Below are 26,701 nucleotides of genomic sequence, written 5' to 3' on the forward strand. Positions count from 1 at the left end.
AATTTACAAAACCCAAATTGAAAAAGCTCCTGCTGACTCTGCAGCCTGAGGCTCTGAGTGGAGAGAAAGCGCTCTGGGTTGTGCAGCTCCAGACTCCATAAGGCAGTCTGAGTCTTACACGTGAGCGCTGTGCTGGGCTCACCTCATTTTTGGGAGGAAGGTTTTCTTGTAGGCATCCTCGATGTCTTGGAGATAGGCAGAGGTGACCTTCATTTCATGTGGCTAAATGAAAGCAGAGAAAACATCCCAGGAGGTGTTTGACTCATTTTCTTATTGTTATGTATATAAACTGTAACCACAACTGGAGGCACTCTTTCTTCTCTGGGAATAGGCAGTGAGAATGACTCCTGACTACAGACGAACCTGTGTCATGACCCTCCTCTACACAGATCAGGGTCAGGAAAAACCCGCCAGTCTTTCTGCTACTCCCCACCAAATGATGGACACCCTCCTCCCTAGACTGGCAGACCTGCTCTCTCCAGCTGCCCCACTTCCAGCATTCCTTCCTTACCAACCCCACTCATTCTTTCACTCTCTCACTTCCCTTGTCATCTGAAGACAATTCCGAAACATTTTAAAATTCAATCAAGAGTGGCAAATTTCAGTATTTAAAACTTGACAGTTTACCCCAAGCTAAGATTTGTTCTTTCACCCTGGGTCATCTTCTGTGACTGTTTCCTTGCTCACTATGCACTCCTCTCCTAGAACCTGAGCTATTGGAGTGGGGACCCCTTCCCAGTGAGCACACAGTCCCAGCACCCTGTAACCTAGAACAGAGGTACTCAAGAAACACTGTGGGAAGGAGGAGAAGTGAGAGGAAAACGATTAGGCCTACTGATTTGACTTCTAAAATAAACACTTGAAAACTGAACTATGAAACTATTCTAAGACTGGACTGTGATGGGAGCTGCCATGATTGATAAGTTTGCTAAAGCTCAGTTGTAAATTTCAGCTGCGTGCATAAATCACATCTCACTAAAGCTCTTCAGAAAAAGAAAAGAGCCATTCATTTCCTGAGTGCCTTTGGCCCTGGCACCTAGGGCAGAGAGGAAGTGCAATGCACTCTGTCTACGAAGGTGAACACAGTCTGTATCTCTACCACGGCATGCAAAGGCCAGGTCTTCTCTATGAGCAGCATCCACCAATCTCTCAGAGTGCCAACCAAAAGGCAGCTGGAAATGGATGGAGCACACACAGGCCTCTCTATAGAATCAGGACATGTGAAGGACATCCAAATCACTTTCATTTCCAGGACAAGAGGGCATGAGACTCTTACAGGAGAGAAAAATCCAGGCAGGGTAAATGAGGTGCTCTCTCTGTCTCCCCACAAGAATGACTCAGGGACAGATGTGTGCTCTTGACTGGGACATGTGTGCCAACCTATAAAGGCCACTGGGAACCGGCACCTGTCACATACATGCTGATCACAAGAACATGCAGGCACGCGGCTCTTAAGGGTAATGACTTACATCTCCTTTCTTCTGGATCCTGCTCTGTATTTCTGACACAGGCACATCGATATAGATGACTGCATGTGGTGGCAGGTACTCTGGAAGAGTAAGCCGCTTAATTTCATTATAGTGGTCCACACCTACAAGAGAGACCACCATCATCACACTCCAGACGGCCACAGGCTTCTTCTGGCACATGAGGTTCTAAGTCATGACTTACGCTCACCACTGCCCACAGGACAGGCCCTGAGTGTGTCTACCTCACTTCCTGGGCAAGTCAGAGGTACACCAGCATTCTCATATGCTGCTTGACCTGGGAAGCATGACACACCCACTGTGCAGCTATTTCTTTACAATACACAGATAAGAATCTCCTCTGTGGGGAGTTCTAAATATTTCACAAAGAATTCAGCTGAAGAACATAGGCTACACTTACCTGGGTTCAGCATGTCTCAGAGACTTTGATGGACTACATGTAAGCATCTACAGAATCAGACTAACACGGAAATGAAGCGGGGCACTGTGACTGCCACAGTCATCTTACCTCGGCACCCAACACAGACACCACAGTCCTGATGAGCACTCTTTTATTAGAAAGAACAAGCCAGGGTCATCGCACACACCCCATCCACACTACCCAGCAGGGAGAATGCACTAGGCTCACAGTGGGCTATCCACACTTGGATACCTCTACGCAGTGTTGAGAAAGCACTGTTTCTATGGTAAATCATCCAGAAGTGACAAGTGGGTGCTCACACTAAGGCCTATGGAAAGACGCTTCCCTTCCAAACATTCCAGTGACCCTTGCAGTCACTGTGTTGAAGGCTATTTTGGACTGGCCTGTGACAGAGACCAAGGAGAACCAAGCAAGAGCAGGAAAAGTGTGATGAAGGAGGCATGCCCATGGGCATCTGCCCCAACTGCCCTGACCAAACCTACACAGGGACAAAGCCATGCCTTGCCCTGCTTGCTAGGCCTGCAATGTACCAGCCTTGCCCTCTGTTGGCTTCCTCTGTCCCGTCTCCATTTGCCTACTTATTAAGTCAACATCCCTTCCTCAGGCCATTTCCCCCTCCCTGGAAGCCACTGACATTAGCTAATATGCTTGTCCCTATCCTGGTTCTCAGGACTGACTAGATGAAATCCAAGGGCCACCTGCTATAGCACACGTGGCATGGGCCCCTCCCTCCCTTCAGCTACCCTTGTACACAGCACACATGGCATGGGCCCTCCCTCCCTTCAGCTATCCTGTGTACACGTAGCCATGGAGCTTCACCCTTTGGGGTTCCACCTCCTCAGATACTGTATCCAGGACCCGGCTGCCTGTTGTCACTCATGGGCACTGTCAAGTTGAAACAGGCCCACCCACTGTCAGTGCTGACACCCATTCCTCAGGCCTCAGCAGCATGAATCTGTCTGTAGGTGTATCCTGAGCCCATCGCAGAGAATCTCACACCCAACATTAGAAAACAGAAGCCCACCGTGCAGCCTCCTGACTCCTCTTCATCCTAGAAAGTGGTCTTCCATCGCACTTCTGCTGTGCTTCTGCAAGAGTGACCACTGTCCCCTTCTTGTCAACTTCAGCCTCGGGAGTCGATCGTTCCTACTACCAGTGTCCTCCAACCTAGGCCACCTGCTCCCTTCCCACTTCCTCCCAGCTGGCCTCCTTCCCTTAGACTTTCCCCTGCCACACATGCTCTCTCCAGACATTCCTGTGACCACTTAACTAGCAAATCTTCCTTCTCACACTTGTATGCTCAGTGGCCCCTTAGTACTTCCAGAACTTATCCGACTTCCCACCCTAATGAGGTGCCAGTCCTTACTTTTCCACCCCTGATTACCACTCCAACACTGCCACTGGCCAGCCTCCAGCTCCCCTACAACAGCACTCGCCTAATGCTGACGATTCGCTGTCCTCACTCCTTTCTGCACTCGGTGGAAATCCCTGAAGACCATTTACCACAGGAGCTGTCCCTGGCAATAACTCCTTCCCCTGCCACACATTAGCCAGATTGCGGGGTGCTCCTCTACAGCACTCTGGGTCAGCTGAGGGGAGTCAGGGGTGCTGTTCTGCCACTCCTCGCTTCTGCTGCCTTAATGCCCTGCCCTAGGATAGCAAACGTCTTGCTTAGTGAACCAGAACCGTGCTCACAGTGGCTCTCAGAAATACCTTCTGACCAACCTCCACAGCTGCTGGGCACGTACAGGGCAGGCTTCTCCCCAGGCAGAAGCAAAATGTTTCCGCCCACTCTTTCTGTCTCCACACATATAAGTACATGACCTCTAGTCACCAGCAGGGCCACAGCAAGAGCCAGAGTCTCAGAATGCAACCATTCCTTTGTTTGCCTCAGTTTCCCTGATGAAGTACAGTCACACCAACCTCCAGAATTCAGTGCCCACTGATGCAGCCATGGGGCACACGAGACACTGAGACTGATCCAGGCCAAGCACAGCACTGCCCAAACTTTACAGATACACCAACCTCCCTCGGTTTCCCAGGCCAGACTACTTTAACAACAGCCTTTTAATCTTTCTCCTTTGCTATCTGCCAATGACACAACCACTGCCAATGCTCCTAAGATAGGCTCATCAATTTGGAGGGAACAATGGCACTGGCAACTGTGCAGAACAGAGGGGAAAGAAAAACAACCCAAGATGCTGGAAACCAGAGAGTTCAGCACAATTAGTTACCCAGGCCAAGGAAAACTAGTGAGGCTGTAGGCTGAACTGAGGGTCAGGGGTCTCCTAGGGAAGGGCTGTGGGAGCTGTGGGATGCCTGAGTATTCCTGAGCATCAGGATTCCACCTTGCTTACAGGGTAAGTGAAGGGACAATAGATACTTGGGAAGAAGAGGACAATGGGAACTTGGTGAGCTCCCTTCTCCCCAGGGAATATGGTATACCAAAGCACTTATTTAATTCAGAATAAGGGCCTCACCTTCTGCCATTGGGCGTATTAAACAACTTACACTGCTTTCGGATGAAGCCCTGGTTGTACATTGCCTCCAGGAAGACAAAGTCACTGTAGATGGAACGCTCCAAGACCACACCTTGTCCTGTCAAAACAGGTAAAGAAAAATCTGAACCAAACAGATAAAGTACTTCTAACTAGAAATTCCATTTTAGAACCAAGAATAAAAATATTCAGCCACTTACAATCCCAGTTCTTACCAAATAAATTCAAAGACCATGTTATCTACGAATCGAAAGCCCTTTAAACCCCAGTGCTCTTTTGGTCTGGAGAAAACCGTCTTCTCCTGAGACAGAGAGGAATGTGGGTCTCACTCAGATCCCTGAGGATCACTGGGACCTCTCCAACCCCAGGCCACCTCCTCCACTCCATGTCCTACTTTTCCCAGCCATCAAGTCCTCCCAACATCTGAATATAAAGAATTAAGCACAAAAATGTTCAGGATAGTTTAATAACTCTTAGTTATCTCATGTGTCTGGAAATGGGACAAATTCATGGGCTTGTCACAAGAGGAGGAATTCCAGCATTTGGTACAATGCTGTACTGCAGGGTCAAAGCAACAGTCCTTGAACTCTTGAGACCATCTCCATCAATAAAGAAAATGTTTTGTTCTCTTTCAACAGCAGCTTCAGATTACTGCCTCAGAGCAATCATGGCCCAAAGGACACCCTGGTTCAGAGCATTCTGTTTTGTTGACAGAGAACGGCTTAACACTCCAATCAAATATGCTTTCTAGACCAGCAGTTAGGTAACAATCCCAGATCACTTCTTTCTCTAGGTCCAGTGTCTTCTACATCTTTCAGCATGGTCTGAGACAGTGCAGCTCCCTGGGGACACTCCTGTCTTTGAGGTGGTCGTGCTGAAGGAGCCAAAGGTGAGTGGACCCATCACACTCAGTGAGAAGGTGAACTGGAAGCTCATAGAAGACACCATCTCACAATTATATCTTGGTCCTTCCTTCTCAGCAGCAGGACACTTCCAAATTCAGCCTGATGAAGTTGTACTCAAACCTACCAATGGTCTCCTCTCTCCTTCAGAGTAAAGACTTCCAAGTTTAAAACTCTCAGCTGACAACTTCTTTCCTACCTTATTGCCAGCATCGCCAGCTCTATTCACTGCAATATAGCCACTTGAGATGCTCAAGAGTCCCTGCAATCCATCCTGCCAGGCCCAGGCAGAATTCTCCCCTCAGGAAGAGTGGGCCCTGGGGCACCACTCACTGCAGAGAGAAAAGCTTCCCCAGAGCACTCACAACTCACTGTCATGCAGATTTCCAGTCAGTCTTTATCCTCCTATTAAAATATAAGCTCCTTCCTGTAGTTGTGTTCCTGGCTTTTGGAATAAGCCTAGCACACAACAGGTAGTCACAAAATATTTAGTGACTGAACACAACATAAAATGAAACCAATCACCGTGCACTTAATGTGTAAAGGGTTTCTTTTTCACTTAAGAAACAAGTAGTTAGAAAGTAAGGTAGAATACGCTGCTAAAAGAAAATGAACTGCCCTGAAAGTCAATATCACTCCCAGCTAATGCTTGGGTTTCCCTGAGGTAGGTCCTGAGACAGAACCCAAGAGGAAGATTCCAGACAAGATAAATTTCTAGCAATAACACTAAGATCAGAGCTTCCAGAAAGGAAAATAATCATTAATACAATTGGAAAATAAAAACCAGAAACTTCTGTGACAACTTCAGCATGACCTGGAGTCTATGGACACATGCCATGTCCTCAGGAATCCAGAGAGTCCCAGGCAATGGGTCTCAATCTCAAGTTTATGAAGCAGCTTTATCAGCTATCTTGAGGCTTTGCTGACAACACATTCTTGTTCTCACAGCTCAGAATTACTGAGCCAACTTCCCAGCAGCAGCTCAACTTGTTTCTAAACTCACCATCAACACAAGGAAGCCACTGCTACAGGAAGTAAAGCTAGTCTTAAATATAAGCCACCCGGTCTTTTTCACACAATCTGTCCATCAGTTATGGGCAGCCAGACACAGTAGACACAGCCTTACACACCAGCTACCCCTTCTCCCACAATCCACTCATCAACCACAGGGCAGCCAGACACAGCCTTAAATACCAACCACATCCTTTCTCCCCCTACACAATACACTACTGTGAATACAGTTCCTGGTACACAGTTTGGCTACAGATCAATGGGATATCTACCATTGGGTTTCAGGGCATTCTGGGTCCAGGACAGGGAAGGGCTATATTCTGACCTCATCTCCACAGACTCTAGTTCTGTCATCTACTCTTCTCTCATGTCCTAACTGTTTCCTGGTCCCTGATGCCAGTCTTCTACTCTACACTTTGCTTGCCCAAACATTTACTTGGAGAAAATCTGAGGACACACTTTTAACTGAATAGGCCCCAGGACCTCCACCTCTGCCACCTTTTCAAGGTTTAACTTTTACTCTGTGGCAACTTTCAACCTGACCACTGTCCCTCCAAAAACCTGCTGGCTGTCATCCATGTCTTTTTAGGGCATGCAGCCCATCCTCACGAGTGTGACTTCACATTCTCCCAGTCACCTGCATGCTGCCCTCCAAAGGCAGTGTCATACCGTCTATAAGCTGCAGATCTTCCTGCTGTGGGTAGGAATGATAAGGCTGTGCTATTCTGAGCCTGCATCAACAGGGATTTTGAGGACTTATGCTTTTACTGCAAACACATAACTTACCTAAAAGTACCTTTTCAGAAAACCTCTCCTCAGAAAAGAATCAAGGAGAAGGCTCTCTACCCCGACCAAGGACAGAGTCGTACCTGTGCTCAAGAGGTGCTCCAGGGCATCTGAGTACTGCAGGAGGCGGCTGGCATAAAGCCAGGACTGTAGGCGGTAGCTGTTGCCGTCGTTGCTTTTGGGATTGTCATAAAATTTCTCTAAACTACAGCTGCCACTAAACTCTATGTCGAGGGGCCTTCCGTCACCCGTGGTGCTGCTTGAGTACTGTATCCCTGCTTCCGGATAGTGCTTCATGCCTAAGGAGAGAAGGTCTGGATGAAGCCTGGACAGATCACTCACACCTACTCCAAGTGTGCGGTTGGACAGAAACCCAAAGAAAATTTGAATGTTACTGTCGGGGATGGGCATCAGAATCCCAGGAAAAGTCCCCTCTGTGCCCACACTTCATCACGTGCTCAGGAAGCACAATGTGTGCTGTGCATAACAGCTAAAGAGCTTCTCCGTTCTCTACAACCAGGCGCCCCAGCACATCCCCTTCCAACCCTCACCCCGCTGCTTGCTACAGTCCAACATCCCCAAAGGCAAGCAGGCAGGTGGCTGCATGAGGAACTAAAGAGGTCAGCCTTTCTCCCATCACCCTACAGGGAAGCAAGTGCAGTGACAGCTCCTCTGGCAAGGCATCCTCAACTGAGGGTTCTGCTGCACTCCCAGGTAAAGTCCAACTCCAATTGGTAACTGCCACGCTGTTTTAATGTCACCTTTAAAAGACTAATACCCCTCCCCCAGTTTGGTCTTTTTGAGACAGGGTCTCCCCATGAAGCTTTGGTTGGCCTAGTACTCACTACATAGCCCAAGTGTACTAAATCTCATGGCAATCCTCTTGCTGTAACCTCTCAAGCACTAATGTTATAAGCATATAACTAACAATTAAAAAAATGTAGAAGACCTACTTTAGGTCAAAATTACCTAGTCAATAGCCCAGCAAACTCTAAGTGGGATAAGCAGCCACATGCCTGACAAGCCTGGGCCATTCTGCACGGCGCATACCTAGCTGCTCTGCGATGTCCCTTGCGAGCTTGTTTTTCCCAGAGCATATGTTGCCATCTACTGTTATCACTCGGCTGTACTCATGCAGCTTTTTGGTTGTCTTATCACCGAGAATGGAAGCCAAAAGCCCGTACCTCAGCTTGCAGTGCACACTGGTATGAATTCGTCCCTGAAAAACACATCATCACTCTGGTTACTGTGACATCAACACCTATTATGTAGAGTACTAGGAGGGCCAGCCCTCTTGTTTAATGGCCTGACTCCCTTCTTCCCCAGTGCAAGCTCTCTGAGAGCTGGCGGTTTACCTCCTTGGGTCTCAGAACACGGACGCTTTCTCTGTTAAGGAAAACCAGATGGATAGATGAACAGATGGACGGAAGGATGGATAGACACAAATGGCAGCAGGGAGGGGGACCTGACAGAATCAAAGTACCTCTCTGATTCAGGCTTTTGTCTTCGGCCTGTTACCCAATTACTCTACCACTGAGTATGAGAAAACTAGAAAACCTGAGCTTAAGTACAGCTTCCATGCTCTAACTGCAAGTGTGATGCCCCGAGCAGTGGAAACTGTCCCCAATCCACAAAACAGAGCAACATAAGCATTATTTTTGCCTTTCTTCAGTTCCATAATCACCCATGGAAGCTGAATGCCCAGGCTCTGTGGAAGAGAAGCATCACCTCCCTCTCCTGCTGCACAGAGGCAAAGGTCCTCCTCACACCTCTCATCTACAAGGCAAGGGACGTCCATATCAGCAGTCATCTCCCAGTCTATTCATCAGACTGAAGCTAACATAACCCACTCTCCCCACATGAAAATCACCAATCCGGGGACTGTAGGGGACACATAATTAAAAGGTAAATGATTGAAAGGGCAAAGGTAATGCAGAAGGCACAAAAGTGTCTAAGATACTCCCTCAGGAACCAGATGAGCTGTGTGCTCACTAGATATTCATAAATGCAAGTGATTTCCAGCACCAATGTCAGCAAGATAGCATACAGTAGGATGCTCTGCACTGCTAAGGAGTACAAATGGTCAGAGTCAGATGGTTATAAAACTATAGCCTCACTAACGACCCAGCCAACACATCACCCAATGATAAGAAACATTCCCATAAGAAATGTGCACTCATACTTAAATCAGCTTTTTTACATAATTGCCTCAAAGGGGAAACTACCAAGATGGTTTTCAACAGGTAAATGGATAAATGACAATATAACCAAACTAAGGAACTAAGGGAATGACTAAACAAGCCACAAAGACGTGAATCTTTTTTTTTCCCCCCTTGCTGTTTTTGGGGGTTGGTTTTAAGACACGAGTTTCACTATGTAGCTCTGGCTGGCCTGGAACTCCCTATATACCAGGCTGTCCTAGAATTCATATCTGACTGTCTCATGCTGGGATTAAAGGTGAGCTCCACAATGTCTGGCTTAAGATTTATTATTATTATTAAGATTTAGTGTGTATGTAAAAAGAGAAACAAGTAATCTTAATAGCTGTGCACCCCCATAAATGACCTGTAAGTGTAATTGTAAAAGTATATGTAAAGAAAGCACAGTGACCGGTAATATGGGTGACTGATTACACAAGTCTAGAGAAGACAAAATGAAAACATCATCAAAAGCACAATGGCTGTCATGAGAGGGTGGAAGATAAGTGAACATGGAGGACAATAGATGTTTCAGAGCTGTGAACTACTCTGTGTGGTACTGTAAAGGCCAAGACATAACACCGTTCGTTCATTGTGCAAAACAGTACAACTTCACAGCATAAGGAACGAACTCAATGCATGCAAACAAAACTTACTTAGGATGGAACACAGAATGTGACTGAACTCCCGAAATATAAATATGTGAGACAACCTCACTGAGGGGGTGATGTGGTGAAGACAGAGGGAGATGAGTGTAGTCTCTAAGGGTCAAGGTCAAAAGTGCACTGTGAATATACTCTGTGCTCTAGTTTGTGTGATCCTAATAGGGCTTAGGCTGACAGTGACATTCACACACACCACATCTCTTTCTGGCTCACATCCATATCTCTCTCACACACAGATCACTCCTGCTCAAAATAAAAAACCTTAGCATGATTGTCAACCCCTTTATAATTGAATACCTATGTAGTTCTAGCTACTAGAAAGCAAAGAAGCTATGATGTCGTCATAAAACGTGTCCTGTTTCCAGTCACGGTCCCCTAGGCATTTACTATCACCCACTATTCTGCATGCATCTTAGGAAGTCCTCTCCTCCCCCAATCTACCCCAAATCGCTGTTCCTGCTCCACGTCACGACACCCGAGTCTACAAGGCGTTCGACAAAGCAGCTTCACCAATCACTGAACGGATGAGCACGCGGGCCCAGGCTCCACGGCTCTGGCATCTCGGTTCCCCAAGTGCAACCGGGAATGTGAGTCCCGCTGCACCCTGAGCTGTAGGTGGAGGCCTCAAGAGCTCGTAGCTCAAGGGTCTGATCAACAATGCCGGAGTGTCAGGTCTCGGACAGGCCGAGGATCCAAGCGAGGAAAGCCACCCGCCGCTCACCACGCGCTGGGCTCCGGCCGCGAGGCCGCGCGCGGACGCCGACGCCGGGACAAGTCTCAGCAACCTCAAGGCCATTGCTTCGCTGCCTGCGCCGGCTCAAGGACCAGAGGGACGTGAACGCGACAGGGTCCTATCTTGTCCGCGGCGCGCTGACATGACGTCACAACCGAGTGTCCGCGGCGCCTGTCGGAAAAAACTACCCGAGATGGGGCAGAGCCAGAGGGAAGGGGCGGGGCTTAGGTCTAGATTGCGGCTCTGGGCCGGGGTTTAGATTGTTTGGGCGGGGAGCGTGCTACTTCCTCGACCCATACAGTACAAGTCTGGGGAAGGGCGAAAAGACCCACCCTGAGCCTTGTGAATTGCACGGAGGCTGCCAGTCTTGAGTTCGGGTTTCTCGCAGATGCTGGAGTTGTGTGACAAAAGTGTGACTACCCCCTCCTCTCTCTGGGTATTCTGTGGGGTGGATCCGCTCGCTCCCCAGATTCTGCAGTGAGAACCTGCTGCCTCTCTGCTCCACGCTCGAGCTCTGACAAGAGGATCCACTTCCTGGGTTGCATGGACCCACTCCCAGTCTGAGGGGAGGATCTGCTCACTGCCCTCCTGGGCGCTGTGGAGAGAGCCTATTCCCCATCTGAGTTCTATGGGTGGCACATTTTCCCTGCCTGCTTCAGAGAGAAGGACCTGTTACGGGCCTGAGCCCTGTGGGTGCTCACGACCGGTTTCTGAACTCTTGTAGTACTGAGAGCTGAGGTGGTCTCCGGTCTAGTACCACTATGTCTCCAGTGCAGAGCTCCCTGCCTCCCTTCCACAGCTACCGACATTATAGTCACCTCCTGAAAAGCTCTTCAGTGCCAAGACCGGGTCCTATCCTGTCCGCGGCGCGCTGACATGACGTCACAACCGAGTTAAGCTAAGGTGGAAGAGTGTGAAGAAGCCAGGAAAATGCTGATAGGGGGAGGATCCCCAAGACAAGAGGAGTTCTGGGTGGGTGTGGACTACCTTCCGGGTAGTTGACACAAAACCTCCGCATTTCTCGATTTCTAGAAATCCCTGAGTCCTTTCCAGTACATTGAGAACGGAAGGGGGGAACCCACTCCACATTCTTCTAGCAACCTGATCACCTCATTTCTCAACTCCCCTCCCACTAGGTGTCAGTCTCAGGCTCACCCTTAAGGAAAGACAGTGTCCTTCCTCCTCTGTGTTTGACAACTTCTACTAATGGCATAATGAAAAAAAATGGTGCATGTAATTAACTCAAGGTACTACTCAAGCCGCAGTCAGTCCGTCTGCCCCGAGTTTGCTGCAAGCTTTTGTTCTTAGTTAACCGTGAGATTTAAAAAAAAAATAATTATTTATTTTATTTATATGAGTACACAGTAGCCATCTTCAGACACACCAGAAGAGTGCGTCAGATCTCATTACAGATGGTTGTGAGCCACCATGTGGTTGCTGGGAATTGAACTCAGGACCTCTGGAAGAGCAGTCAGTGCTCTTAATCACTGTGAGCTTTGAATCCCTGGATTAGCACACCCCCCGCCCCCCCGTTTGATTATGTGTCATTCTTATAGTAATGAATTGTACTTGAACTTTTAAAAAGAATTATCTACATACTTACGAAGAATAATGGTCTATGGATATTAGTTAGGAATTCTTTGTCTCGCCTTAATATCAAGATACTATAGGCTTCAACAAAGCCACCTGGGGAGCATTTCCACCCATTTCATTTTCCCTGGATGCTGTGACCAGGGAGTGGGTTTCCTGATGGAAGTTGAGGCTCTCCTGGAACTGTCGGAGGAACTCTTCAGCTATTCAGAGGAAGAATAAGCCTACGTGGGTGGTATCGCTCATCCCCATTGGGACTCTTCTGTAAAAGAGTTGGGTCATGGATGCTTTCCAAATGACAGCAGAAGGCTGGGGACGATCAGAAAGAATGATGGAGAATGGAAGTTTCATATCTAGCCCTTGGCGAATGAGTTTTTAACTCACATTTGGTGACTGAAAACGGTGGCATCATTAGTGTAGTGCCTCATGTGTGCACAGAAAATACTTGGAACAATCATATTTAGAAAATGGGGGGTCTGGCTAGAAGAGCCAAAATGAAAGTAATGTTTCATTCAGCATGAGGAATAATGAATCAGCTCCACGGCAGGTTGTAAATCTGTCTGCATACTATAACACTCAGATTCACCACTAAAAATGCAAAATCTTGGTCCCCAAACCTAAGCAAATAATGATAATATTTTTTCAAAGATGTGCACAAGGTATCCATTGGGAGGTGGAGGACAAGCAGAGGAAACAGAAAACAATGATTTTACGAAACTACAACCCCTCTGCACAGCAAGAGAAACAGCTGAAAGAAGTGATGGCCTACATAGTGGGAGGAAGTCTTTGCTTGCTCCATTCCTGCCAGATGACTGATGTCTAGAACATACAGAGAACTCACCAAACACCAAGCAGCCCATTCAATAAACCGACCAGTAAAATGAGCAGGTAGTTCTCAAACAATGAAACGCTGGTGGCCAATACACATATGAAAAACTTAAAGACATCAAAGATCAAAGAAATGCAATACAAAAGACATTAAGATTCCACCTCACCTCGGTCAGCATGTCAGTCATGAAGAAAAAGAATGACAACAAATTCTCATGATGATGTGGACTTTACAAAAAGAAAAAGAGTGCTTATATATACAATGTAATCTAGTCAGCTGATGGCTTATGCCAAGCAAGTTTATTAAGAATCATAGCATCTTATATACTATTTTCAGGGGGTTTATGACCAAAGCTAACATCATGTGAATAGAAAAGGCATGGGAATAGAAAGGCATTTGAATAGAAAGCAAGGGTTTCTGCTTTCCCCACACTTGCTCAATGATAGAACTCCTAACCCACATAAGTGCAAAAGAGGTAAGTAGAATACAGATAGGAAAGAAAGAAATACAACTATTTGTAGATTGTGTTATTTTTACTCAGAAAACGCAGAGGAGTTGACAAAAAAAGCTCCTAGAATAAATATCAAGTTCTGCCAAAACAAACAAAATTAAAAGAGACAAGCACACATGCACACACAGAGGAGAATTACACAGTATCCTGTCAAAGCTGAAGAGCAAATGGAATTCAATTTATATTTGGTCTAAGTTAACTTGTAGTAATTGAGTTTAAATATAACATATCTGTAGGCTGCAATGTTTAAAATGCTGATATAAGAAATCAAAGAAGACTGGAGAAAAGGCATCTATATCTATACCTATATCTATATCTATATCTATATCTATATCTATATCTATATCTATATCTATATCTATATATCACAGATTAGAAGAAATAGACAATGGTCAAGTCTTCTAAGTTTACTGGAGTTCCAAGGAGGAAAACATCCTCCACAAGGATGTTTTACTGGGTAGAGACAAGATTCCCTAAGTTGTAGAAATGCAAAGATGCTAGAATAGCCACCATGAATTTAAAAAGAAGAATAAAGTCAAAGGAATTTCTCTTCCATTGATGAGCTTTATTACATGTTGATATAAATCAAGAACATGTAGTGAAGGTTCTGGTATTCATAGAACAAGAACCAGTGAAGCAAAGAGAGCTTCTGCAAATGAACCAGCACAAATAGCTGTTTCTGCACACAGTTCCATGGCGGGCGGCGTGAGAGTGCTGGGCAGCTTTGGGGAAGCAAATGAACCTTCAATCACCTCACCACAAGACACCACCAACAAAGCCCAAAACAACAACAAAACCAAGCTTGACATCTCAAAATGGATCCTGTATTTGAATACAATATGTAAATCCACAAAGCTTTTAGGTAAAAAATAAAAGAAACATTTCGGGCCTAGGAGTAGGGAGATATTTTATATCTTGATATCAGAAGCATAATTCAAAAGAGGAAACAGGTTAACTAGACATATCAAACCCAGAAATGCCTGCTCTGGGAGAGACATTCTTAGGTTGGGAAGACAAACTACAGGTGGAGAAAGTAATTACAAAGCACATGTTTGACAACAGACCGGTGTCTACAATATATAAACAGTTTCACATCTGAAATAATCCAGGGTTGGGCATTGTGGCTGGCACACTCCAGAAGTCAAGTGGTGTGCTTCCGTTTGTACTGTATTATGTGTTGAAATAAAATTACAGGAAGAACAAGTTGGGTGCTTCTAGAGGCTACAGTATGAGGATGCGACTGCAAGCCAGCAATACAGGACATCTTTCGGTGATGGAAATGATCTAGCCCCTGAGTACACTGTGTCCACAGTCATCAGAAACGTGCACATTCTGCAACACATGAATCTGTGTAACTGATGGAACAAGTGCAGCAGGGTGTCCCAGATTCCACTGAGCTGTACCTTAGTCATGCAAGATGACACGAGTGAGAGGACCAGGCAAGGGACACATGGGACCACTACCTGGCATATTTCTTTGCAACTTTTTGTAAATCTACCATTATCTCTAAAGGAAATCTTGAAACTATATTGTGTGAGGAATAATAAACTAACAGGATTTCAGAATTTAAACTTGAGAGATACTTTTTGTGTTATCATTTTTAGAAATTCAAGCACTGGGAAGAAGGACTGCTAACTGGAGCTACAAGGTAGTTTTAAGAAGCTGAAATGCTACCAGAAGGTAGGTGCTCGTTGTTTTCTGGTTAAAAATCTCAAAATTGTGAATATAGCATTTGTCTTCAAATCAATCTGTAGATTCAACACAGTCCCACAAATATGGACGCACAAACTTTTCTCTTCAAATTAATCTGTGGATTCAACACAGCCCCACAAATATGAACCGACAAGCTTTTCTTCGGTTGATGTTGACAAACAGATTCTAAGATGTGTAACTCCTCCTTTCTGGAAGACTTAGGAGTGAAAAAGTGACCTAGACTAGAAGCAGGTGAATGAAGGGCATGCTAACTGACCTCGTGGTACATGAAAGGCCACATTTCAGAAAGCCCTGTAGTACTGGTGCAGGAAGAGACAGGTTGGCATGAACTGGGTCTGCCTTCAGTAACAGGGTCTGGAGAGAGAGGTGCCAGGGGGAGGGAAGGAGAGAGAGAGGAAGGGAAGGAGGAAGGGAGGGAGGGAAGGAGGAAGGGAGGAAGGGAGGAAGGGAGAAGAAAGAGGAGAGAGCAAGATTAAAAATGATAGAGAAAATGAAAGCTTGGACCAAGAAGTCTTACATAAGCTGATGGCTTATGCCAAGCAAGTTTATTAAGAAGCATAGCATCTTATATACTATTTTCAGGGGGTTTATGACCAAAGTTAACAGAGAGCTTAATCAGACCATGTTGGCAAGAGAACACAGGATCCTCAGACACAGCTACTTTAGGACTGATAACCATAGCCCAAGGAGAAGAGAAACCACTACCTGACTCCTTCAAGGCACTGCCTTGAATGCTTGCTAAAGAACACTTCTTGCAGACCAGCCTTGCTAAGTCCACTCCTGGACATGGACACAAAACTAATGTTCCATTTGGTCTTTCATCAGAGTCTATGAATCTTGGGTCCATCTTGTTCCCAACAAGTAGACACAAAGAGCCAACTGGATGATGGCTCCAAGCACAAGGATCATGTTTTCAGTGATTTGATGTATGAAAGGGTGACACTTCCTAGAGCAGAGTGTGATCTTCCAAACAATGGGTGAGGGCTAGAACAGTTTCCCATGCAGACAATGGATTCAATCTCAGATAGATTACAGATTTAAAAGGCAAAGCTTCTAGAATGTCACAGGAGAACATTCCATGAACTTATCAGAGGCAAATATTTCTTAGGAAAATCTATATAAGGTGAAATGTACACATTAAACATTAAAATAAAGAACTTTTTTTATTGTAAGGCCCATGAGGACATGGCATACAGCTAACTGGAGGAATTTTGCATCAGAGGGCTCAGATCTGACGGGAGCTCAGAATCAGATGATGTAAGAAGCCTGGGCATGATGAGACGCCATATGAACATGGGCAGAAGATGCTCATCAAAGAGTTTATATCCAAATGGACAGGGAGAGACTCCACTGATGTCAGCAGAAAACCATTTGCATTTGGAAAATACAGATTGAAGTCAGAGCGAGATACCTTTGGAGTTCAGAAGAGAGGCTGAATTGAAACAAGAACATGGACAACTACAGGTTGCCCAGGGTTTGGTACCACTGGGATTCTTCTATACTACCAACAGGAGCTAAACTGGTGCATGCAGTTTGGAAAACAGCGGTGCAGTTTCTACTAAACCCGGCCATACACACACCTTGTGTTGCAGCAGTTACAGGCACGTAAGCCTTACATGTACCTAGGTCCAGCCTAGATACAGTTCTGTGTAGCTCAATGAACTGCGTAGATATCAGAAAGAAAAAAAAATACTACCTGGATTTCATATAGCAGCATTCCACATCCTAGACAGTATCTGTGATACTGTTAGCCAATAGCAAAGCATAAAACTGCATGCTGATATGCATGTGAATACGAGAAATAATGCATGAATTGCTACATGCAGAGACAAGGAGACACCCAGACATGGCTGAGCCAAAGCTTAACATGAAAATGTAAGTGGTTCATGATTACATTAATGAAACTCAAAACACCCAAGTTACTCACTCCCTGGCATTAGAAACCAGCATAGAGGTTCTCTTGAGGCAGAGAGGGTCACTAATGATATATTTACCTGGGAGTTAGTTCCCCAAGTCCACACTGGGAAAACATTTGGATGAAGGCTCATGACTGTGGGTAGTTTTACAGGTTTGTTAAATCTCATTAAAATGTTAAAAAGAATTGGGTGGTATAAGAGGTTTTATTTGAATTACTCTTGAGAATACCTGATATCTACTGAGGAATATTTCCCAATCCTAAAGTTCTTCTGGCAGCATCCTTAAATTCAGTATTCCTCAGACAGTAGATCAAAGGATTCATCATGGGTGTGAGGACAGTGTACACAGCAGAGATGAGCTTGTTGGAGCTCCGGGTATCAATGGCCTGGGGTCTCACATACATGAAGATCATGGCCATGTAGAAGAAGGTGACCACAGTGAGGTGGGAGGCACAGGTGGAGAAGGCTCTCCACCTGCCCGTGGCTGAAGGGATCCGCAGCACAGCCAGGGTGATATGGCCATAGGAGAGGATGGTGGCCAGGAGAGGGAAAACCAGGATGATGAAGGCCAGGATGAAGTCCACCAGCTCCGCAGTAGAGAAGTCAGTGCAGGCCAACTTGAGGATGGGGGAGATGTCACAGAAGAAGTGGTTCAAGACATTGGAGCCACAGAAGGTGGCGCTGGAGATAAAGTAGACCTTGATCACAGAGATGGTGAAGCCACTAGCAAAAGAGAAGGCCACGAGCTGGACACACAGCCCTGTGGTCATGATGACTTGGTAGCGCAGGGGGTGGCAGATGGCCACATAGCGGTCATAGGCCATGGAAGCCAGGAGCACACACTCTGTACACACCAGGGAGCTGAAGAAGTAGAGCTGAGTCATGCAACCAGCAAAAGAGATGCGTTTCCGCTGCAGGAGGAAGCCGTCCAGCATCTTGGGGATGATGTCTGACACATACCAGATCTCTAAGAAGGACAGGGAGCCCAGGAAGTAGTACATGGGTCTGTGGAGGGAGGCGCTGCTCCAGACAGTGAGGATGATGGCTAGGTTCTCCACCAGCACAAAGAGGTAGGCGAGCAGGAAGAGGAGGAAGAGCAGGTACTGCAGCTCAGGGCCGGTGGGGAAGCCCAGCAGGATGAACATGCTGACCTTGGTGATGTTCTCCCCTCTCATCCCTGTGCAGCTGCCAAAGACCGAGCGGCCAATAGGAAGAGCCAAGCACCAGCTGATGGGAGAATGGGAGCCAGCTAGTCGTCTCAGCTGACAGACGGACAGCTCTGATTCCTGTGAGCAACAAGGACAGGAATTTATTCTGCCAGCTCTTGAACTGGGCAGACCTGTGCACTTGTGTTTGGGTGCCTGCTGAAGAGGGGACAGACAAAAGAACTGTCTAGGATAGTTATTTAGTGGTAGGAAACCTACACAGTGGCCCATCAGGAAGACAGCTGGGATCTCCAATGTGTCTCTTTGCGTAGTGCTGGGTTTGGCTTTTATATTCTGGGCAAGGTGTGCTTGTTTTTTTATCCAGCCACTATCAGCACCAGCCCCCTGTTCAATCAAGGCAAACATGATAATGCTTATTTTATATATGTTCCCTGGCATCCAAGGTGCTAAAGTAGTGTTTGCTCTGCTGTGCTTTTGTACCCTAAATGGTTAACATTGGGAAAGAAGGCTGGCATAGACAGGGTCGGGTGTGCTATCCTGTAGAGTTGAATACAGACAGGGCCTCGCTCATTAGTCTGGAAGAAAGAGGATAGAGGGGACTGTGATTCTGCCTCTCTGGAGCTGTTGTGGTGACTCAGTGAGTTCTCCAAGGCTCCTTGACTGTGTGACCACCTCCTCCCCAGCCTAACCCAGCAGGAACTCACATCTGCTCACACACTCTGACACATCACAACAGTGGTTCTCAACCTGTGGGTTTTGACCCCCACAGGGGGTCGCATATGGGATACCCTGCATATCAGATCCCTACATTACAATTCATAACAGTCGCAAAATAACAGTTACAAAGTAGCAACAAAATTATTTTTTAGGGGGGTCACCGGGACATGAGGAACCGTATGAAAGGGTTGCACTGTTAGGAAGGTTGAGAACCACTGCTCCACAGGCTCATAATGGAACCACTGCCTTTCCTGACTACAGACTGGAGCAGCCACTAGGAAGCTGGCTTAATCTGAACATAAGGGGCTGGGTAGCCAACTAAATTTGAACATAGGAAAACTGAGGCCAAAGGAGGTTCAGGAAAGTTCCTGGAAGCACTTTGGGGGAGCGTTAGTCTCTTAGCTGATTAAAACAAACAAACAAACAACAAAAACCAATCCTCTCCAAGGCGACAGCTGCAGTTCTGAAGCACACCCATCAGAGAGCTGGAGGGAGGGAGAGAGAGAGAGAGAGAGAGAGAGAGAGAGAGAGAGAGAGAGAGAGAGAGAGAGAGAGAGAGAGAGAGAGACTGGGTACAGCACCCTAGAGCAGGGAGGCCTCATGGTGTGACCAGAAACGTTAGGTGGAGTAAGAATAGGTCAGGATGGAGCTGTGATCTGAGGTGCAGCTGGGGACTCATGCAGCAAACGCTGGCCCATTGCAGCTCCAATGAAGGGAAACACAAGAAAGCCAGCCAGGGCTAAGCATTGCCACTTGCAGAAGCTATTCTACTCCCAAGAGCAGAGCACAGGCCAGGGTCTCAGAAACACTGAGATTTGGACAAGGGTTCCAGAGCAGACTGAACTCAGGGTGGACAATGAACACCGACAGAGAGATAGCCACGTGAGCACACATGGTGCTGGCCTCCAAGATTCCTATGGCTCAGGCAGGAAGCTTTGGTACAAGGTCTAGATACCAGGCAATCAAGCCGATCCAAAACTAAACAGGGAGCAGAAGGAGACTCTAGAGGCTACTCAGGCTCTAGAGAACTGGCAGGTAGGAAGGAAGTCAGGAGCTCTGTCCCCTTCAGCTAAGGATCCTGAGCATGAGGTTATGGAACAACAAACGTCCACCAGCTCACAACAATGGAGGAACCAGTGCCAAGGCCACTGCTCATTTGGGAGGATGGATCTGGTTCCAGGTGGGCACCCATAGCCACAGATAGTTCTTGCACGTGCCAGAGTGGCAATGAACATAGGCACAGACCTGTTTCCTACAAGCATCCCAAACACATGCGAGCTCTAGGATAGAAGACTGAGTGTGTCGGCAGGTCATACAGCTACTCTCAAACACCAATGTTTATTCACATTCCCTAACTACAGGCTGGCAGCTCTTCTATCCTGCTGGGTCTGCTGACTTCCGGCCCAGTGACTGGGTCTGGTCTCCAGCTTTCTCCTCCACCACCCACTGACAGCTATACTTTCTCATTTCAGGCTTCATATCTCTCCTTTGTCTGTGAATGACCCCTGGCACCTCACAGTGAGGCTTGTGGTCTGTCCAGCCATTCAGCTGCAGCCCATCTAGGTGCACTGCCTAAGATGAGGTAGAGACCGACTCTGAAGGCAGACTAGAAGGACGGGCACTTGCTCAGGCTACTGAAGCTGTGCCAGTAATGATGGCCAGCCAGCTCCAGGATTATAGGCTGTAGGTAAAGTAAGTCTGGAGAAGCAGTTTTTAGGGTGTTCCCTGAAGCACTGGGATTCTAGCCCCAGAAATCTGGTTTGCAAAAGAAGAAGGCATCGTATGAACACTTAGATGTCTAGCCAACATCAGTGGCTCCTTGATTGCTGGGAAGGGATAGTGTCTCCTAGGAAGCTGTGCCATTAGACACCCAATAAGGGAGTCTTGGGCAGTGAGTATGGAAGGAGACCTTTCCTTCCCATTGGCTGTCATAGCACACCCATGATGGTCACAAGGCAAAAGGTTTCATGAAGTTTTGACCTCCTTGATAATGGATTTCCACTTCAATGACGATGACTTTAGGAAAGACAGCAAAGAACGGACACGTGGGACAGGATGGCCACATGAAAACTCAGACAGATGTTGAAACCACGCAGCCACAGGCCTGAGGACCCCTGCAAGTCACCAGACAGAAGAAGAGGCAGAGAGGATTCTCCCCAGAAGTCAGGTGGGAGAACGATCCTACCGCATTTTGATTTTGAACTTCTGGTTCCCAGAATGTTCAAAGAACAAATGTCTGCTGTTTTAAGCCACAGGCTCTGGTCCTTAATGGCAATAGCCTTGGATACTAGCAGCAAAGGGAGAGGAAAAGAAGAGACAGACGAGCCCAGTTACTTAGCCTACCCAGGTCATCGTGGTGATGGAAGTGTAAGAGAGGGTCTGTGGCTTCCCCATATCAAACTCTGCCTGTGAGGGATTGCTTGTTGAATAGCTTCATGGCTGTCTATAAGGCTGGCTCAACAAGCTCGGAATTCACAGGAAGGGATGGAAAAGAGACATTTAGAAAAGACAGGGCACAGGACAGCTTTGCAGTTGGGAAAGGGATTCTCGCCATCAAGGGTGAGTGTCCTGAAACAACCCAAACTTGTGACAGCTGTGGATTGTCCCATGGTAGCAGTTTCCTACCATAAAACACTAGTGTGGTTCAAGGCTGAGAATCAACCTCAGCAGCACTTAGAATGACCTCCATGATGTCAACCAGCCCACACCTCTTTAGCTAACTCAGTAATAGCTTTTTCATTGCAACCTCAACATCTGGTCCTGAACACTGTGTACTCAGTACAGTTCTCACAGATCCATACTCAACAGGACTCCTATCCATGCTTACTCAACACAGGACTCATCAACATACACTTGAAGTCCTGAACATGTACTCATCAGACTAAGCACCCGACCCAGCGATACAGATTCAGCACGATACTCAGAGATGCATATTTACACAGTGCCCATCAATACTGCAGTACCCGCAGATGACCACTCCACATCGCACTTACGGAAGCTGCAAATGAGCCTTTGCTGTAGCACTCTGAGCCATCCATCATGCTGGGTGCTGCAGCTGGGAGGGGTGAATCCTCAGAGTCCAGCCTCTGTGGAGAGTCTTTTTTTTCCTGGAGCTGGGGGATTGAACCCAGGGCCTTGCGCTTTCTAGGCAAGCGCTCTACCACTGAGCTAAATCCCCAACCCCAGAGCCCAGCCTCAATATGGACATGTATGATGGGGCTTCAGTCATGCTACATACGTAGCTCTTCTATGATGCATATTATATGCCATGCTCTAAAATTACCTGGTGAGTTCATCCTGGCTCAAGAAGTACTCATCCTACCTGTGTCTCTGGAAGCCTCACTTAGACAGACTTTGGGAACGAGGAGGGATCTCTTCCTGGCTGTCGACACTGAGACTGGCCACAGTGACCAGATGAGCCTTAGACGGGCTATCAAGACATGGGCTCCTCAAGTGAGGGAAAGAACAGTTATGGCTTTTTAGCTTGAGCCCAGTGTCTCCAGGGCCCAATTACCCCCTTGCAGCTGATGAAGCTGCCCATACTGGTAATGAGCTGGATCATGGCCTCTGGGGCAGGCTGCCTCTGATGTTGCCCTTGCCCTTTGGCCCTCAAGCCAGAGGAACCCATGGAACCTTTCTTTGTCTCTCCACCCGCCTGGACATCTGGTTGCTGAACTCTACAACTACACGAGTGTTTCTCAGTAGCCAGCCCACTATCCTGCAGAATTCTCCCATCCTCTCCTAAGCTCGATCTGAGTAAAACTTCTGCAGCTAAGCACAGGGATCATGAAAGATTTAGTAGTGCTAAATGGTTTCCCAACACATTTGACAAAGAGCTAATGAGGATGACTGACAGCACTTGCCTCTGTTGTGTCATACAACCAAAACTTGTGACAGCTGTGGATTGTCCCATGGTAGCAGTTTCCTACCATAAAACACTAGTGTGGTTCAAGGCTGAGAATCGACCTCAGCAGCACGTAGAATGACCTCCATGATGTCAACCAGCCTACACCTCTTTAAGCTAACTCAGCAAGAGCTTTGTCTGTCATACTGCAGTATTCTTTATGAACACAACATGAGTACCATGTACTGTGCATGCCCTGGTGCCACACAACACCAAAGAACCCTGTCTGAAACATCCCAACTCAGAGTCCAGACCACCACCCATCATGAACTGCAGAGTTCATACTGTAAAAGCACACCTTTCTGCTCGTTTAGAAGTATGATGTTTTAATTATGAAAATCAAAGCTTTTCATGTATTCCTGTTGTCATCCCTCAGCACCTAAGACTCAGATTAGTGCATAGAATGTTTGATTTATAAAATCGATGTTTGATTCATTGACTTGAGTGTCATGAAAAAAAGTGTTGAATTGATTTTTGTCTTGAGACCAGGAATCTCCAACAATTTCTGGAAGGGTCCTAAATATGCTTCCACCATTGCATTACATATTTATATACAGCTGCATATAAATTATATGACAACTATAAAATCAAGCTATCAGATGAAGAAGTTGAAGATTCTCTATGCCGTTCAGTGTCAAGTATTCAGCTACGCTGACATTCCTTGTGTAAAAATAAGCAAGCCCAAGCATGTGGTTAAATATGTAAATCTGCCTTTTTCTTTAATAAAATGGCAGGATTCTTCTATACCAAGAGTTGGTTTAAAAACTTTTATGTATGTTTCATATCAATAAATACTTTATTTATATATCTATTGTATGTACTTATGTTTCAAAGGTTGTGCAAAATTTCTCATGCATAAAGAAGCTCACGAATGAAAAGTATCTAAGAAGCCTTCATCTGAGACACAGTTGCCTAGGGGACCCTGCCTCTTACTGCCATCTGATGATGGAGAAGCCATCAGCTCAGCAAGTGTAGGGTCAGAAGAAGTTCATGGTATTCCTTTGTGAGATAGTATATTGGGCAGTCCTCAGCCATTTGTTCCCTAGAACACCCTATGCTAAAGACCCAGAAGGAGGCAATCAGGCAGACTAGATACTCAAGCCCCAGCAAAAGAAAGTGTTTAAGGATTTGGCCAGCCCAGCCCTAGACCAGCCAATGTCCATACACATTCACAGTTGTGGAGTAGACACACTGTGGGCCCATAAGGGAATCAAAGAACTTCTCAGGTACAGTTGGACTGTCATCAAAACAATCCCCAATGGCAAATTCCATTCCTTTGTGTCTGCATCATGTTGCCACTATTAAGAGGAAGCTCACACGTGTCAGTCAACATCAAAGCAGGGTGTGTGTTGCATCTGTTAGTGCTGTCATTGATAAGAAGTATCCCTGTTGCTTCCCACACTCTGGTCCAAACCTTCTCAGGAAGGACCATCTACGTAGTAAGCAGCACGTGTTGCCGATTTGATAAAAACAAAGTTGTCATCTGAAAGGATGTGTAAGCATGACCTCGGAGAGGGCTAAGTGGCTGGTCACTCCTGAACTCTTGAAGCTTTCTTGTTAAAGGACCAACTGTGTGAAGGTTGGGGATGGAGAAGTCATCCCAGTTAAAAGACAACTGTGAGGTGACTGCTCCCAGTGTGTTAGCACAGCCCCTAAGCAACGTTAGGTGTGTGAGGCCCTTCCTTCTGGGAAGGCATCAGGGTTACAGATGTCTGCCCACTAACAGACGTAAGCTATGACCTGACACCCTTGACGGATGTAGTTCATCAAGTAGTTCAGCTGTCAACTTAACACAATGTTGAATGAGCTTGGAGTTTCAGCCAGTGGGTGAGGGGAGTTGCTTCATGTTGACTTCCCAGCAATGATGGACCGTAACATGGAATTATGAACCAAATAAATCCCCTTTCCCCTCAAAGTATTTTATCTCAGCAACAGAGAAAGAAACGAGAACAGGACATTTGGGAAACATAGATTTGGGGCCCATAAGAAAGACTAAATTGAAACTCATGAACAACACTAGCTTTTGGACAGGACACAGAACCGTTGACATTCTGTTATACTGCTAGTGGGAGGAAAACTAGTATGCACAGTTTGGAAAACAGTTCTGAAATTTTGACTACACCTAGGGCCACATACACATCCCTTGTGTTTCATCAGGTTCCTGATTCTAGACCAGATACAGTTCTGTGTAGTTCACCAGCTCCATGGACGTCAGTAAAAAAAAAAAATACTACCTGGATTGCCTATAGCAGCATTACACACCCTAGACAGTATCCATAACACTGTCAGCCAATGACAAAACACAGGACTGCATGCTGATACATATGTGAATGCTACTGAACAATGACACAGGAATCGTTGCTACATGTGAAGACACAGAGGCCCAATGCTGAGCCAAAGCAGAACACGGACATGTAAGTACTTCATGATCACATTCATAAAGCCTTTAAAACACTCAGGTTACTTGCTCGCACTAGAAACCAACATAGCGGTGCTTGGGAAGCAGAGAATGTCACTAGGATCTGCCCAGGAGCTAGGTCCCTAAACCTACACATATTTTCAACAAATATGTCAGAAAACATATTTGGACGGAAACTCATTATGGTAGCTGGCTCTGTAATAATGCTGGGTTTTACAAAAAAAAATCTAAAGAACATTAGGTGCTATACAAGAGACTTTTTCCACCACAAATTAGATTCTAGAACATGTAGCATCCTACTATAGAGTGTGACCCAATCCCAGTGTCCGTCTCACAGCATCTTTAAACTCTTTGTTCCTTAGGCAATAAATCAAGGGGTTTAAGATGGGCGTGAGGACAGTGTACACAGCAGAGATGAGCTTGTTGGAGCTCCGGGTATCGATGGCCTGGGGTCGCACATATATAAAAAGCATGGCCACGTAGAAGAAGGTGACCACAGTGAGGTGGGAGGCACAGGTGGAGAAGGCTCTCCACCTGCCCGTGGCTGAAGGGATCCGCAGCACAGCCAGGGTGATGTGGCCATAGGAGAGGATGGTGGCCAGGAGAGGGAAAACCAGGATGATGAAGGCCAGGATGAAGTCCACCAGCTCCGCAGTAGAGAAGTCAGTGCAGGCCAACTTGAGGATGGGGGAGATGTCACAGAAGAAGTGGTTCAAGATATTGGAGCCACAGAAGGTGGCGCTGGAGATAAAGTAGACCTTGATCACAGAGACTGTGAAGGCACTAGCAAAAGAGAAGGCCACGAGCTGGACACACAGCCCTGTGGTCATGATGACTTGGTAGCGCAGAGGGTGGCAGATGGCCACATAGCGGTCATAGGCCATGGAAGCCAGGAGTACACACTCTGTACACACCAGGGAGATGAAGAAGTAGAGTTGAGTCATGCAACCAGCAAAAGAGATGCGTTTCCGCTGCAGGAGGAAGCCGTCCAGCATCTTGGGGATGATGTCTGACACATACCAGATCTCTAAGAAGGACAGGGAGCCCAGGAAGTAGTACATGGGTCTGTGGAGGGAGGCGCTGCTCCAGACAGTGAGGATGATGGCTAGGTTCTCCACCAGCACAAAGAGGTAGGCGAGCAGGAAGAGGAGGAAGAGCAGGTACTGCAGCTCAGGGCCGGTGGGGAAGCCCAGCAGGATGAACGTGCTGACCTTGGTGATGTTCTCCCCTCTCAT

The 26,701-nt window shown here is 46.6% G+C and overlaps 3 protein-coding genes and 1 pseudogene across 7 annotated transcripts in view; all 4 read right to left on the bottom strand.

The window, feature by feature from the left end:
* Positions 1-11,582, bottom strand: part of Ndufa10 (NADH:ubiquinone oxidoreductase subunit A10) — a 35,526-nt gene extending 23,944 nt beyond the window's left edge. Inside the window, exons 1-7 of one of the 5 annotated variants that reach the window (XM_063267707.1) lie at positions 11,520-11,582; positions 10,690-10,885; positions 8,156-8,324; positions 7,189-7,404; positions 4,420-4,506; positions 1,470-1,591; positions 143-222 (exon numbers count right to left, since the gene is read on the bottom strand). In XM_063267707.1, coding sequence (XP_063123777.1) covers positions 143-222; positions 1,470-1,591; positions 4,420-4,506; positions 7,189-7,404; positions 8,156-8,324; positions 10,690-10,764 — 749 coding nt within the window. In that variant the 5' untranslated portion in view covers positions 10,765-10,885; positions 11,520-11,582. 5 annotated transcript variants of the gene reach the window in all.
* Positions 4,516-7,182, bottom strand: Spcs3-ps1 (signal peptidase complex subunit 3, pseudogene 1; annotated as a pseudogene).
* A 5,914-nt stretch (positions 11,583-17,496) lies between the features above and the next one.
* On the bottom strand, positions 17,497-18,435 carry Or6b2 (olfactory receptor family 6 subfamily B member 2). Its single transcript, NM_001001088.1, has one exon. The coding sequence runs from the start codon at positions 18,433-18,435 to the stop codon at positions 17,497-17,499; it is 939 nt and encodes a 312-aa protein (NP_001001088.1).
* A 7,330-nt stretch (positions 18,436-25,765) lies between these two features.
* Positions 25,766-26,701, bottom strand: Or6b2b (olfactory receptor family 6 subfamily B member 2B). Its single transcript, NM_001000483.1, has one exon. It carries the CDS (start codon positions 26,699-26,701, stop codon positions 25,766-25,768), a length of 936 nt encoding a protein of 311 aa, NP_001000483.1.

This window comes from Rattus norvegicus, chromosome 9 (assembly GCF_036323735.1).
Source record: "Rattus norvegicus strain BN/NHsdMcwi chromosome 9, GRCr8, whole genome shotgun sequence".
Taxonomy (NCBI): domain Eukaryota; kingdom Metazoa; phylum Chordata; class Mammalia; order Rodentia; family Muridae; genus Rattus; species Rattus norvegicus.

What these genes read in the sequence shown, in the direction of transcription:
- Or6b2 (NM_001001088.1), bottom strand. Translation starts at nt 18,435, where the DNA reads ATGAGAGGGGAGAACATCACCAAGGTCAGCATGTTCATCCTGCTGGGC.
- Or6b2b (NM_001000483.1), bottom strand. Translation starts at nt 26,701, where the DNA reads ATGAGAGGGGAGAACATCACCAAGGTCAGCACGTTCATCCTGCTGGGC.